This window comes from Ictalurus furcatus, chromosome 21, assembly GCF_023375685.1.
Source record: "Ictalurus furcatus strain D&B chromosome 21, Billie_1.0, whole genome shotgun sequence".
Taxonomy (NCBI): Eukaryota; Metazoa; Chordata; class Actinopteri; order Siluriformes; family Ictaluridae; genus Ictalurus; species Ictalurus furcatus.
Genome location: NC_071275.1, coordinates 15,499,856 through 15,514,784, shown reverse-complemented (window position 1 = coordinate 15,514,784; position 14,929 = coordinate 15,499,856). Strand labels below are relative to the sequence as shown.

The 14,929-nt window shown below is 38.6% G+C and overlaps 1 protein-coding gene across 4 annotated transcripts in view; it reads right to left on the bottom strand.

Annotated features, from left to right (window-relative positions):
• Positions 1–2,431: 2,431 nt before the first annotated feature.
• Positions 2,432–14,929, bottom strand: part of zmynd8 (zinc finger, MYND-type containing 8) — a 30,893-nt gene continuing 18,395 nt past the window's right edge. For all 4 annotated transcript variants that reach the window (XM_053653037.1, XM_053653039.1, XM_053653040.1 and 1 more), the window contains 9 exons: positions 14,503–14,640; positions 14,184–14,339; positions 13,025–13,576; positions 10,890–11,354; positions 9,648–9,850; positions 9,367–9,447; positions 9,196–9,274; positions 8,795–9,034; positions 2,432–5,293 (listed from right to left, as the gene is read on the bottom strand). In XM_053653037.1, the coding sequence (XP_053509012.1) occupies positions 5,118–5,293; positions 8,795–9,034; positions 9,196–9,274; positions 9,367–9,447; positions 9,648–9,850; positions 10,890–11,354; positions 13,025–13,576; positions 14,184–14,339; positions 14,503–14,640 (2,090 nt within the window). In that variant the 3' untranslated portion in view covers positions 2,432–5,117. The remainder of the gene's footprint in view (positions 5,294–8,794; positions 9,035–9,195; positions 9,275–9,366; positions 9,448–9,647; positions 9,851–10,889; positions 11,355–13,024; positions 13,577–14,183; positions 14,340–14,502; positions 14,641–14,929) is intronic.

Below are 14,929 nucleotides of genomic sequence, written 5' to 3'. Positions count from 1 at the left end.
GATCATCCTTGAGATGTTTCTACAACTTGATTGGAGTCCACCTGTGGTAAATTCAGTTGATTGGACTTGATTTGGAAAGGTACACAGCTGTCTATATAAGGTCCCACAGTTAATAATGCAGGTCAGAGCACAAACCAAGCCATGAAGTCCAAAGAATTGTCTGTAGACGTCTGAGACAGGATTGTATCGAGGCACAGATCTGGGGAAGGGTACAGAAACATTTCTGCAGCATTGAAGGTCCCAATGAGCACAGTGGCCTCCATCATCCGTAAATGGAAGGAGTTTGGAACCACCAGGACTCTTCCTAGAGCTGGCCGCCCAGCCAAACTGAGCGATCGGGGGAGAAGGGCCTTAGTCAGGGAGGTGATCAAAAACCCGATGGTCACTCTGACAGAGCTCCAGCATGTCTCTGTGGAGAGAGGAGAACCTTCCAGAAGAACAACCATCTCTGCAGCTCTCCATCAATCAGGCTTGTATGGTAGAGTGGCCAGACTGAAGCCACAGCTCACCTGGAGTTTGCCAAAAGGCACCTGAAGGACACTCAGACCATGAGAAACAAAATTCTCTGGTCTGATGAAACAAAGATTGAACTCTTTGGCCTGAATGGTAAGCATCTTTTCGGGAGGAAACCAGGCACCACTCATCACCTGGCCAATACCATCCCTACAGTGAAGCATGGTGGTGGCAGCATCATGCTGTGGGGATGTATTTCAGCGGCAGGAACTGGGAGACTAGTCAGGATTGAGGGAAAGATGAATGCAGCAATGTACAGAGACACCCTTGATGAAAACCTGCTCCGAGCGCTCTGGACCTCAGACTGGGGCGAAGGTTCATCTTCCAACAGGACAACGACCCTAAGCACACAGCCATGATAACAAAGGAGTGGCTACAGGACAACTCTGTGAATGTCCTTGAATGGCCCAGCCAGAGCCCAGACTTGAACCTGATTGAACATCTCTGGAGAGATCTGAAAATGGCTGTGCACCGACGCTCCCCATCCAACCTGATGGAGCTTGAGTGGTCCTGCAAAGAAGAATGGGAGTAACTGCCCAAAAATAGGTGTGCCAAGCTTGTAGCATCATACTCAAAAAGACTTGAGGCTGTAATTGGTACCAAAGGTGCTTCAACAAAGTATTGAGCAAAGGCTGTGAATACTTATGTACATGTGCCTTTTTTTTGTTTGTTTGTTTTTTATTTTTAATAAATTTGCAAAGATTTCAAACAAACTTCTTTCACATTGTCATTATGGGGTATTCTTTGTAGAATTTTGAGGAAAATAATTAATTTAATCCAATTTGGAATAAGGCTGTAACATAACAAAATGTGGAAAATGTGAAGCGCTGTGAATACTTTCCGGATACACTGTATAAGTGTGATGGTCAGGTGTCCACAGATTTTAGCCGTAGCTCTTTATTCCTAAACTTGTTAACGTTTTTGAAAGGCCAGCTTGGTTTTCAGTTATCGAGGTTTGAATTAAACCTGTTCAACTTACATGACCAGTCAAACAGGCAAATAACTATAAGAGTTCAATAATAAATGTAATAACTTTGTTAACTCATTTCCACTGCTGTAACTATATATTAATAACCACAGACCCATGGCTATGCTTCACTGACCCCTGGGGGTCCCCAGATTTTTAAGCAACATTTTAAAACCCACTTTTATATTCTTGCATTTAAAAGCAATTAGTAGTAGCTTTGTTTATTATAAATCTCTTATGTGTACTTGTATTCGTGTATTATTTTTAGTAAGACATATAAAGCGTTGTGTTTAAGAACTGTAAAGCATTTTGTAATTAAGGTTTAGAACAGTACTATACAAATAAACCACTTATGTTATTCTCATTTGCAGTGTTATAAAGGAGTTGACCAATGTGTCTCTCTGACCAATGTGCTGGACCTTATAACAGGTTATACCCTTTCACTAATAGTTTGCTCAGCTGTACAATCGATTAACATGAGATCAAATGCTATATCTAAGAAATAAAACACTTTGGGATGTACTGTAATCAACTGTATGAAGTGATGCGGTCAATTATAAAGCGGCATTACAGTTACCACCTCAAAGTTGATTTTCCAATAACTGCACATCCTGAAGTGTCTTATTCCACTTATACCACAGCAATCTGCAGATGACGAAAATATTTACGTCATTAATGAGCAACACAACATGTTTAACCATTTATAGTTACATTTAATGTTGTGGAATGTCAAGGAGACAAGTTCATTCCTGTTATCACTTACTTTATAACAGCTATAAGCAATGTTTCCACCATTAGCCTCTCTTTTTAATAGTTGTTAATAATTTTAAAAAATCAGCTGCATAAACTCATGTATCCTGAAGACTTTCCAGTGGAGCAGAACTCACTGACTGTTACAAGGTGCTGAAACTGGAGACTCCTTCCATCCATAAATGATAAATAATCGATATAAAACTTCACTATATCAACGATTACGTTTTTTTTGTTTGTTAAATAACATCAGTTCTTTAATTTGCTTATTATTGTCCTTAGACTATGTCACGGTTTCCCCTTTAAGCAGTGCGCTGGAGAGCATGTGGGCGCGCGTGCGTGAGAACCTGCTTTTCATTTGTTGACAATCGTGACATTGTGTACATTGGACACTTGCTTTTTGTTATGTTTCTGTTATGTCTCCTCCCTGTTCTGTCATTGGCTGTTATTTCACGTGTGTTTAGATTGGTGTCAGCTGTCAGCAATTGACGCTGATTATGTTTGTATATATACACCGCGCGCCTCCCAGCACACGGGCGGAATATTATAGTAGATCAGAATAGTTAAGATACTTAGTTTTGATTCCTTACGATAGTTTACCTCAGTCATAGTCATAGTCTTTGTGCATGTTATGTTCCATGTTAGTTTAGTCCATTGCTGGTTTTTCCGCTCCCAGTTCCTAGTCATTGTTTATGTTTCTTGTTTTGTTTCTCGACCCTGTTTTCCGTGACCGCGACCTTGATTCCTGCTTTGCTCCGTTTATGCCTGTTTGTCGATCGCCTGACCTTTTGCATGTTTTGGATTTATCTACCTGTGTCTCTCTTTAATAAAACTGTTGAACTGCACTTGCATCCGTCCCTATCTGCGTTACGTCTCGAGACGTGACAGACTATGGCAGGCAAATTTGAGAATTCAACAGTAATGAAACACATAAAATATCCTACAAAAGTAGCACCAAATTCTTAATTCATTAATGAACAACACAACATACGTTTAACCATTTATAGTGACATAACCTGCCATAAGACATTCATGAATTCTTATCGTCTTGCACCAGACACCAACCCAAAAAATAAATAAAGACACATTAAGACCACCAAATTTTATTTCTGTACAATATGTAAACATTTGTGTGTGTGTGTGTTTGTGTTTTATTTTTAAGTTGTAATATACACAGCAGTTCTTTTTTAAGAGCTAAGAATGTACTGAACAGTCAACAGTCAGTGTAAATATTAGGGAGGCTGCTCAAATGGTGTTTCTGTACTGTAATGACCTGTTATAATGCATCACAATGTAAATTATGACCTTCTAGCTTCAGCTTTGGTAACTTTGCTGGGCCGCTATATTTTTGTCGATCGGACAGGGGTATTATAAACATAAACATAAAGGTAACTGTTCCAACAGAAAATAAAAAAGTAAATTCAGAAAGATTACAGAATGATCAGTCAACAGTACATAAAGATCAATTAGAAAAGCAGTAATGAAATGTCTCTGTAGTCTGTATTAAGGATAGTGAATGAGATGAAAATATTATTACTGATCTGAATTTAATGCAAAAAAAAAAAAAACATAAGAACAAAATAGCTTGGTCAGATGTAATTAATGTCTAAAAAAATAATAATTTAATGGTCACGTTTAAAAGTGCGAGTGAAGGCAAAGGTGTTAAAATGAAAATTAAAATAAAGTGTGTGATTCTTTAACAGTAATCAGCCTGGTATCTTGTGATACATTGAGACTGTATCATACCATGCCATATTTAATACACTTTCATAAAAAAACAAAACAATATTGTTTAAAAACAACAACACCACTTTGGAACACTACTACTAATAGATCAATAGTCAAGCTTTTTTTTAATTATTATTTTGTCCCTCAAAATTGCAAATGTTTTTAGTAATGGATGCATAGAGAAAATAAAATATAATGTAATCTTCTGAGTTTCATATTACCAAACAGAAAGTTGAAAGAATTAAATATAAACAAATATTCATCTTTACAATTTGTGAACTATTAAAAAATAAAAACAAAATCTCACATTTTTATACCCAACCCCCATATAAAGCTTATATATAAATATATACACACATATATTAGGAAATAGACAACCTGCAATAAAAATGTAACACAACATGACATCCGTTTCAGAATGAGCCTTTACACAGTGAACAACATCGCTTCATCGTTTTCTGTCTTTAAGATATCAGTGATACCTACAGGATGTTTCAGTTATGACACCTAAACCATATTTACCAGGATACTTTCGGATCACTAAAGCATTTACATCTTCATAACTCCACTCTAGCTGGCGAGAGGCTTGCCGTTTAAAATGATGTGACCAAAAAAAAAGTGGTTTTCTGTCTTCTGTGTAAGACGATTTGAGAGAAAACAGCTTCTCGTTTTGAGTGCAGCGCTGAAAGCCAAATAGGATTTGAATAATTGTACAAAATCCCCACAAACATGGACTGAGCACCAATGGATAACTGCTTTGTGTAGAAATCCTGCAGCGGCCCATTCGTGGACTCTACGCTGTAATGACGTTGGTATTATGGTGATAAATGAATAAGCCAATCAGAAAATGTTATGGACTTCAAGTAAGAATCAAGTAAAAAAAAAAACAACAACCAAATAATAAAAAAAAACCAGAGTAAAGTAAGTAAGTCACTAAAGAGGTCTGGTTGTGTCTTTAATGCTATATTGAACTGAGATCGGAACATGGAGCTGTCATTGATAGAAATAATTAAATCAGCCTCCCAAAGTGTTAAAAGCAGATCCTGGCAAGACAACAACATGAAAAGTATTTTGTTGTAGTGACGGAACTTGACTATGTTTTGTACATATGTGCAGTTTTAAGTGCAGTTCTACAGTAGTTAGTACAGTATGTCTTGAGCTAGGACATACTGACAGTGACAGTGTCCTTCGATTTGTCCACATCGCTGCCCTTGTCTGTCGGAGGAGCTCCTGCAGTCTCTCGAGGCGAGTCCTGACTGCTGTTCGGATGGCCAGAAACCTTAGAAATGCCGTCTGTGTTTGACTCTGTGTCTGGCTCTTGCTGTGACGATGTTGCTACAAAATAAAAAAAAGGGGGTTATCAGATGAAATCAGATGATATGGTGAAAGCAGGAGTGGACAAATCAGTAGTGGGCACGCAGGTCAAGCAGATGTCGTGTCCAGCCTATTTGATTTTAATTAGGACAAGTTGGTTCTACAACCAGAAAGAAATCCACTTCTTATCAGGGGTGTAGGCTATGTTGGATGAGTGACGCACTCCGATGATATAACTACAGTACAAATGAATTCATAATCAGCACTACACACATCGGCTTAGTTGTGAACTACTGTCGGTAAAAGTATTTGTACTAGGTGGATTAATTCGCGTGAAAGGATGACGGACCATCTTTCCACACTTGAAAACACAATCGGCTCCATAGTTCAGTAGTCAGGGCACCGATCAGGGAGTCGGCCATTTTAAGGGCTCAATCGCAAAATCCTTCCGGTGCACTGGAACGTTCACTCCTTAAAAAATCCCACAATGCACCGCAAAAACCAGGGAACATCGATGCCCACTATTTTTCCTTACTAGAAATGACGTCATATTTTCTGGAAAAAAAAAAATTGGCGAACTCTCAGCCAACTTCCATCTACAAATGTAAGCAGCTTGTTATAGCTCTCAAATGATTACTTACGTTAGCGATGTTCTTTTTACTTTATTTGACATTTCTTTGAGTCTACGACTTTTAAGTGTTTAATGATTTTTTTTAAAAATCCACTAGCTAGCCTACGATCTTGCTTGAAGTACCATGACAGAAACGCGTGTGATTAAGCGAACAAATTTATATGACGTATAATGTCAGAAAGAGCTCAGTTCTGTCTGTTGTTGATAAATGCCAGTTGTGACGTTTTACGACGCAAGTTTGTAGTCATGTCGCCAGAAATTGAGTCATCAGTGTCCTAATGTGTAGCGATCCAGGGTCCTTACCAGTGCCCGAACTCATGTACACCATATCCCAGGGGTGTCCAATCTTATCCGGAAAGGGCCAGCGTGGGTGCAGGTTTTTATTCCACACCGGCCCTTTCTGGATAAGATTGGACACCCCTGCCATATACCGATTCACAAAATATGGAGCTAGGGAGCTGATTGAGACGCACCTACAGATTTGGGAAATATTGACCAAACTGTGAAATATAAAGTCTACAGTAAAGTAGCTCAAAATGCTAAGCGGTACATAAAAAATTGCTTTAAATTTACAGTAACAGTTTTATTATTTTACAGAGGATTGTACTGGAAACGATTAGGCAATTACAATGCCAGAAAACTCAATGCATAGTCAGGGGTGTGAATAGTAAAAATTATCCTCGAGTCGACAAACTGCAAATTGGTGTATCATTTTTGCACCCTTTATTTTAGCGAATAATTTTATTTATTTATTGACCTTTATTTTACCAGGACTTCCCATTGAGATCGAATTATCTCTTTTACAAGAGAGACCTGGCCAAGGTAGCAGCAATGCAAAGTCACAATAAAAGACACAACATGTACAACATGTGTGTAAACACCAAAACATTTGAACAAAAACAATTACATGTCTCCTTCACCACGTTCTTTATATTTTTTATTTTAGGCGAATACAAACCCTGTTTGAGTTTAACTTTATATGCTAGTAAAAACTTTAGATTAGTATTAGTAATGAACTGAAACTGGTCGTTTAGTGCGAGTTAATTCAGCGGTGGAGGTGATTGAACCAATGCAAGCTGGTCGAGCTCACTGTGGTTGCTCAGTGGTTAAGGCTTTGAGTTAGAGGTCAAAAGGTCATGTGTTCAAATCGCAGCACCTGTTCAAATCCGAATCCAAGCTGCTTGGGTCCATGAGCAAGAGTAAGGTCCTTGAGCCTCAAATGTGAATCGCTTCAGCAGATTTACTGGATGTGTTATTTTATCCTATATGAAGAAAAATTACTGTACATTTTACAGTAAATATTTACAGCGTATTTTATACACGCAATGCGAAGAGGAAACACTTTTAATAGCTGAAACTTTGGCCGACTTATTTTAGGCAAAGGGTGCAAATGCAATTTCCTAAGTGATCATGTACTTGTTCGTTTTCCTTAGTCTGTATTCATGCTCAACTACCTTACTACTAGCTCACCGTATGCTATTATGTTATATTACATACAGGTGCATCACAAAAAATTTGAATATCGGGGTAAAGTTAAATTTTTCCCATATTTAATTCAAAAAGTGAAACTTTCGTATATTCATAATTTCATATATTACACATAAAGTGAAATATTTTAAGACTTTTTATGTTTGAATCTTGATGATTACGGCTTACAGCTCATGGAAAATATTAGAATAAAGAATTTATATATACAGCAATGTTGATTATAACACAGCAATGTTGTTCAGCTAATTAACGCAAAACACCTTTTTATTAAAAAACTCCATTGCTCAGTGGTCAAAAGTCCTCTTGAAAGTAAATGTTGCATTTCACTTGGAAATCAAGGTCCCACAGTCTGGAGGAAGAGTGGAGAGACAGAATCCACGTTGCTTGAAGTCTAGTGTGATGTTTCCAGAGTCAGTGATGATTTGGGGTGCCATGTCATCTGCTGGTGTTGGTACTCTGTGTTTTCTGAAATTGAGAGTCAATGGAGCATCTACCAGGAGATTTTAGAGAACTTGCTTCCATCTGCTGACAAGCTATATGGAGATTTGGAGAACTTGGCACCTGCCCACAGTGCTACAACTACTAGTAACTGGTTTACTGACCATGGTATTACTGTGCTTGATTGGCCAGCCGACTCGCCTAACTTGAACCCCATAGAGAATCTATGAGAGACACCAAACCCAACAATACAGACGAGCTTAAGGCCGCTATCAAAGAAACCTGGGCTTCCAGAACACCTCAGCAGTGCCACAGGCTGATAGCCTCCATGCCACGTCGTATTGATGCAGTAATTCCTGCAACAATATTAAAGCCCTGACCGAGTGTTGAGTGCATAAATTAACATACGTTCCAGAAGGTCGACATTTCTGTATTATAAATTCTTTATTCTAATATTTTGAGATACTGGATTTTTGATTTCCATGAGCTGTAAACCATAATCTTCAAGATTAAAACAAAAAAAGGCTTGAAATATTTTACTTAATTTGTAATGAATCTAGAATATATGAAAGTTCCACTTTTTGAATTAAATTATGGGAAAAAATGAACTTTTCAAATTCACTATTCAAATTTTTTGAGATTGCACCTGTGTGTGTGTGTGTGTGTGTGTGTGTGTATATATATATATATATATATATATATATATATATATATATACACACATACACACACACACACACATATATATATATATATACATATATATATATATATATATATATATATATATATATATATATATATATTATTCTAGTCGAATAGTTTTCCAACCACTGACGCTCGTCCTGTGGGCTAGTCAATAGATTTGTGATTTGTCCACCCCTGAAACTTGAGAAACCAACAGTTGTAGAAAATGTATGATTACACATTTTTGTAAATGAGTGTGATGGTGCTCTTCATCCTACCTGACTGCGTGCAGGATTTCATGTGTTCTGGCCAGTGTGCTTGCTGGCAGGGGTAGTCACAGTAGCTTGTGTTCCAGCAGCAATAGAAAATGGCCTCTTTCTTACAGTTGGCACACCACTGCTTCTTCTTGGTCTCGTCGACAGCCTGCTGTTTCTCCATCTCCATTTGCTTCTTCACTTCTGCGACCAGCCGCTCTCGCTCCTGCTCCAGACTCTGCCGCATCTCCGCCATGGTCAGCTCTGAGATCAAGTGCAACACAGATCGATATAAAAATAAACACGTTTTCCTAGGGTAACTTGCTTTGCCTTATTTTTACGGCACTCCCTGTGTGAGAAAAGACACAAATGGGCACTGATGCAGAATTGGTCGATGTGAGATATATGGACTGAAAATGACAAACCTAAATTGTGTTTCATCTCTGATAATTCCTGTTGATGGAGCCACTGCAGCTTTTCGATTTCAATCCGTAACCGCCTAATCTAAAAGGCAAAATAAGAATACGTCACTGGTTCTTGAAATTGGCAAATATATCGCTATAATACCACTGTATTCCTTTTTCAGGATTTCATACTTCAGCTATTGTGTTTCCTGAGGTGCTCTTGGAGAGATCATTGTATATTTCGGTCATTGTCCCCTTGATTGCATCCATGATCTGTCCATACACAAAATAATAATTTGCTCAAATCAGTGACATCTCAATAATGCATTAATAACTCTTCATGACCGTCGTATTATCAGTATTGATCTACCATTCGATCTTAAACACAAACAGTGATCACACAAAGTATAATATTCAGATTTACTCGTTTAAATCTTTTTTTGAAAGAGTCTGGAATAGATCTGGCATCTTACTTTGTTGGTATATTTAGCGATGTCAGCTGCCACGTCGGCAGAGGTGGTGGGGATTTGTAGATCTCCAGCCATGGAGGAGGATGAGGACGAGGAGGAAGAGCTAACCGTGACACCTGCCATTATGGCTGCAGACACAGGGGTGCTGGTGACCAGAGTGACCGCCGAGGTCGAGGTGCTGTGTGGGGAATCTTTCTGCTGCACAGCTAAGAGAAATAAAACCGCAAAAGATTTGGTACCTCGAAAGATTTGCCGAGCTTCAGTGTGCAAGTGGGAAAGCCATTAGAGCATGGATAAGAATAGTCTGGCAAGAGGGTCTGGGACAATAAATGTGACAAGCAACAAAAAGAGGCTATTTGATTGGTGCAAGAGTTGATTGACCACAGATCCTTTCTTGTAGACTGCCAGCAAACACACAAGACGATCTCGTTTACTCACTATTAAGCACTTTACCCAAAACTCATTAGCACCATTTAAAGACAGAACGGCACTGAATAAACTTCTTTTTTTTAATTCAGTGATTACCCCTTGCTACAAAATGCTCATCGTGTTTGCTTTCCTGCTGAAAACCGGAACGTGAATCAGATGGGAACTGAAGGTCGTGGCCAGAAAAGTGTACCAAATAAATCAGACACGCTCTAACCCATTAAACCCGAGTCTGAGGCTCAGAGTAGGATGAGGATAACAAGGATAGTCACTCTAAGCAAAATTAAGTATTACTATGTGCAAAAATCTGCAAAAAAAAATAAAACAAAACAAACTGTAGAAGTATCTTAATTCAATTTGCATCTCAAGTCTCACTATCTTTATCATACATGATCAGTTCATGACTGAGGATGTGTATCAGGAGTTTATCAGTATCACTTCCTTTTTTCATATGCTGCTTATCAGCTCAGAGAGCCTGCATACAAATAGTTCTTTCTAATAATAATAATAATAATAATAATAATAAGAGGAAGAAGAAGAAAGGGCAGGTAGCAATACTTTATTCACGTATTACTACTGTATATTTACAGCTGTGTTTTAAGTCAACAGTTGCTTTTCAACTTATCTGAACTGCCGGCATGTTTTAGCGTTCTCCACTATTTACGAGTCTAATATGTAACCTCAAGACCGTATCTGTCTGAAAACAAAGGATATTAATTTAATTTCTTTCAAATACGATTTGTTCTTATTCACACTAATCACAGAATCCTTAGTGCAATTAAATGTGATAGATCTTAACCCCAGCTGTGGCCTACCTACCCTTGACAGCCTGTCGCGTTTGATATCGAGTGCTGGAAGTGGAAGAAGACGGTGAAGACGATGCCTGCTGTGCTTGCGGTAACGTCTGTGCCGGAGCGTGAGGCTGCGTGTGGCTCTGCTGCTGCCGCTGAACCTTCTGCATGTGCCACTTCTGAGACGACGTCTGAAACTTGGCACCAGGGTTCCACACAACCGCCCGCTGCACCACCGGGACACTCTCGCGGGGCAGCAGGGGACGCTGTTTCTTCACTGTGCTGGTGGGGGTGGAGGAGGGCAGGGCTGTAGGAGGAGCTGAGTTAGGCAGGGACGAAGAGACGATGGCTGCGCTGCTAGGGACAGCAGGGATGGTGACTACGTTTAGAGGAACTGCCATGGGAGACTGCGAGGGGTCTTTGAGGCCTGGAGTGGAAGAGGGTGCTGAAGGGGTTTGAGATGGAGCAAGACTTCCTGCGGGAGGTAATTTAGCTAGAGGATACAAATATATCAAAAAAGACATTAGATACATGTATAATAAAGCATAAGAGAAAGAAAAAAAAGTTACCACACTGGTAACATACACCGAATAATGATTCGAAAATGATTAGAATGTATATACACTACTGGTCAAAAGTTTGGAGACACTCGACTGAAATGTTTCTCATGATCTTAAAAACCTTTTGATCTGAAGGTGTATGATTAAATGTTTGAAATCAAAATATAATTTCTTCCATTAGAAAACTAACATTTTATTTACAAAATATATATATATATTTAAAAAAAAATAAAATGTAAGATTTAAAAAATTAAATATAAGATGTTTTTAAAAACAAATTTTTACTTTTTTTTTTTTTGCTTCAATTTATTTGATGTCGCTCTCAGAGATGCCAAAATTGTGGACAAGAAAATCTTACTTTTACTAAAAAAAAGGTGTACTAGAAGGCAAAAGTCATTACATTAACATTAAAGCAGCTGCTCCATTTTTTTTTTTTTACCTACCAACATGACGTCCCGCCTGCTTTGTTTCTGTTGGCTCACAAGACTGAGGCTTGTGAATTCACAGGTCAAAGTTCGCCTAGATGAAGTCAGTGTGAAGTGGAAGTAAGCACGACTGCAAGCAAATGTGTGTCTTTCACATCCTGCGTCCTTTACATATGTTACACTCTCACGTGTATGAGTATCAGCTGCTACGCAAACTGCGTTGTTCATGTACACGCTTGTGCATCTTATGTTCACCACCAGTCAAAAGTTTGACTGAATAATAAAGATAAAGAATAAATACTCATTCTTTATTTATTTACCCCCCCCCAACACAAATGGAACTATGGGAATTATGTTGTGATAAAAAAAATCCAAAATAAATAAAAATAATTTAATTTTAGCATCGTCAAAGTAGATGCCCTTTTTGCCTAAAATTTCCAGAAATGTATTCTTGGCATTTTCTCAACCGAGTTTTTGAGGAATCCCCCTGAGATGCTTTTTAAACAGTATTAAAGGAGTTCACACCTACGCTGCATGCTTATTGGCTGCTTTTCGGAATATTTCGCGGAATATTTTGCTAAAAATTTTATTTATTTTTTTTGTAAATAAAATGTTAGTTTTCCAATGAAAGACAATAATATGTTGGCGCAATGATATTTTTGTCTACAACACTGATTTTAAACATTTAATCATACACCTTCAGATCAAAAGGTTTTTAAGATCATAAGAAACATTTCAGTCGAGTTCCACAAACTTTTGACCGGTTGTGTACATCTGAAGTATTAAAAGCAGGGTCCACTAGAAGGAATGTCAGAGCCAAAACCATCTGTCAAAACAATGTTTAGCGATTTCATGCGCAGCTGCTGTTGTGACTGTTGTCATGATCTGAATCTCATATCAAAAAAACCCAGACCTTTTGGTAGGTTTAAGAGTTTAAAAAAAAAAAAAGGATAAATTGTGATAGGAAAACCGTTACAATTGTAGTACGTGACTTGAATGCATCTCAGCACTGTATATCACTGTGATGAAATGTTCACCATTTAAAGAGCAGGTCTTTCTTTAAACGTGCTTTATAAATCAACTCGACATGGCGTAACATCTAGACGTGATAGGAACACATGCCTAGATCAGTCTTTGGATGTTGCACTGACGCAGAAACAGTTCAGACAGTAACTCACCCTCTGTCTTGGAGGCTGTGGGCTCTTTGAGTGCGGTGACGGCGGCTGAGTCTTTCCTGCGCCTCTTCCTCTCTCTTCCTCCAGGTTCTTCTCCCAAATCGATCACCAGCTCTCGCTCTGAGTCGGAGTCCATGTCTACGTCGACAGACACAGGCTGCCTGGCTTCCTCTGCTACCTTGGATTTGTCTCTTGCACCGGGAGATGCTGGTGCTGCTTTAGGCACTTCTTTGTCGGACTCAGCAGCTGGCTTCTCTTTTGCTTGAGAGACGCTGCTTCCTACTTTCTGCACGATCTCACCTTTGGTCAGTGAGCTAGATGTACCAGAGGATTCTGTGCTGCTGTCCTTGTCTTCGCCAGCAGGGGATGGCAGTTTGGGCTTCTTTTTAGATAGTTCTTTCTCTGTTTTTTCAGCAGCAGCAGAGTCCTTGGTGCTCTTTGGTTTTTGGTCGTTATCACTGGCGTACTCGCTGTCACTGGAGTCAGACTTGTCAGAGTCGTCCGAGTCGCTGTGCTCCTCATCTTTGTACACATCCTCTGATATCTCATCTATACCTGATTAGAGCAGAGGTAACAAGTAGCACATTTTCTTAGGTATGACTTCTTTTTTCCACGTCATCTTCCATGAAAGAAAAGAATACCTTCTGCACAGTAAACAGACTGGTTACTATAAAAATCTAAGTTTTCCTGGAAGTGACTTAACTTGCCCATCCAAAAACAATGGACGATAAAAAAAAAAAAAAGTTTACTTTTGATGTTTAAAATATTTTCTCGTATATAAAATATCTGACCAGCTAGTTTGTATCATCAGAGTAATAATGCTAGCTAAAAATAATAATAATAATAATAATAATAATAATAATAATAAAATAAAAAGGTTAGCTTTAGTTTGCCCATGTTCCTTGGTGAAAAGAAGAAAGGAACGCAAATTTGTGTGAATTTGGGAACTGACTTTGTTCAAATTTGTGATTTGTTCTTCTAATAAATGTATTGAATTGAACTGATTATTATTTACATAGTGTCTGATATTTTACATAAAACCTCAAACAGATTACATTTTTTTATTAGTACTATTATTATAAATTAAAATAACCTCATTATTACTTTTTTGATATTTAAAATGTGATGTAAAAAGAAGACTTTCAGGTGTCCGTAAGCTCACCCAGCTGTGCTTTGCAGCTCTCAATGGTCTTGTCAAGGTTGAGCTGGAAGCGGCTCCTGATCTGCCTTTTAGGGGAAGTGAGTGAGGCCTGAGCGCCCTGCTGCTGCTGAACCGTCTCGCTCAGCTCCTTTAGGTCCATCTCGGCCTTACTGCGGTCTGAAACGAGATACGGATACGCATCGGACTTACGTCGTACCATGTAGGGATCGGCACATTATGTTATTATTTTATACTTTATAAAGCGTGCCATGGGCAACACTGATTTCTTTTATAAAGTGTTGACTCAAATACAGCTTTAGTTAGAGGAGAAACGGTTTACCAAGGTTAAGGTTTAAGATGCTGCCTGTGCCGGGGGTCTTCTCCTGTTTAACAGGTGTGTTTGGGGCTGTAGAGTGAAATGGTTTGGGGCTGTCCATGGTGCTGCCTGCAGGACCAGCTCGCGGAGCAGCAGGGGATGCTGTGGACACCAACAGGCTGCTTAATTTGGATGTATTTATAAAAGGACTACGTCACTTAAAAATGTAACGATAAACAAAAGCGCTAAAGTGCTTTCTTTGTACGAATGTGACAGATAGATAGATAGATAGATAGATAGATAGATAGATAGATAATTTCATTTGTCCTCAAAGAGGAAATTTGTTTCCACCATGGGTGCATAGAAAAACATAAACACAACAACACCATACATATTAACAATCAAAAACAACCACAGACATAAAGGGGAGAAGGGGACAAAAAGAAAACAT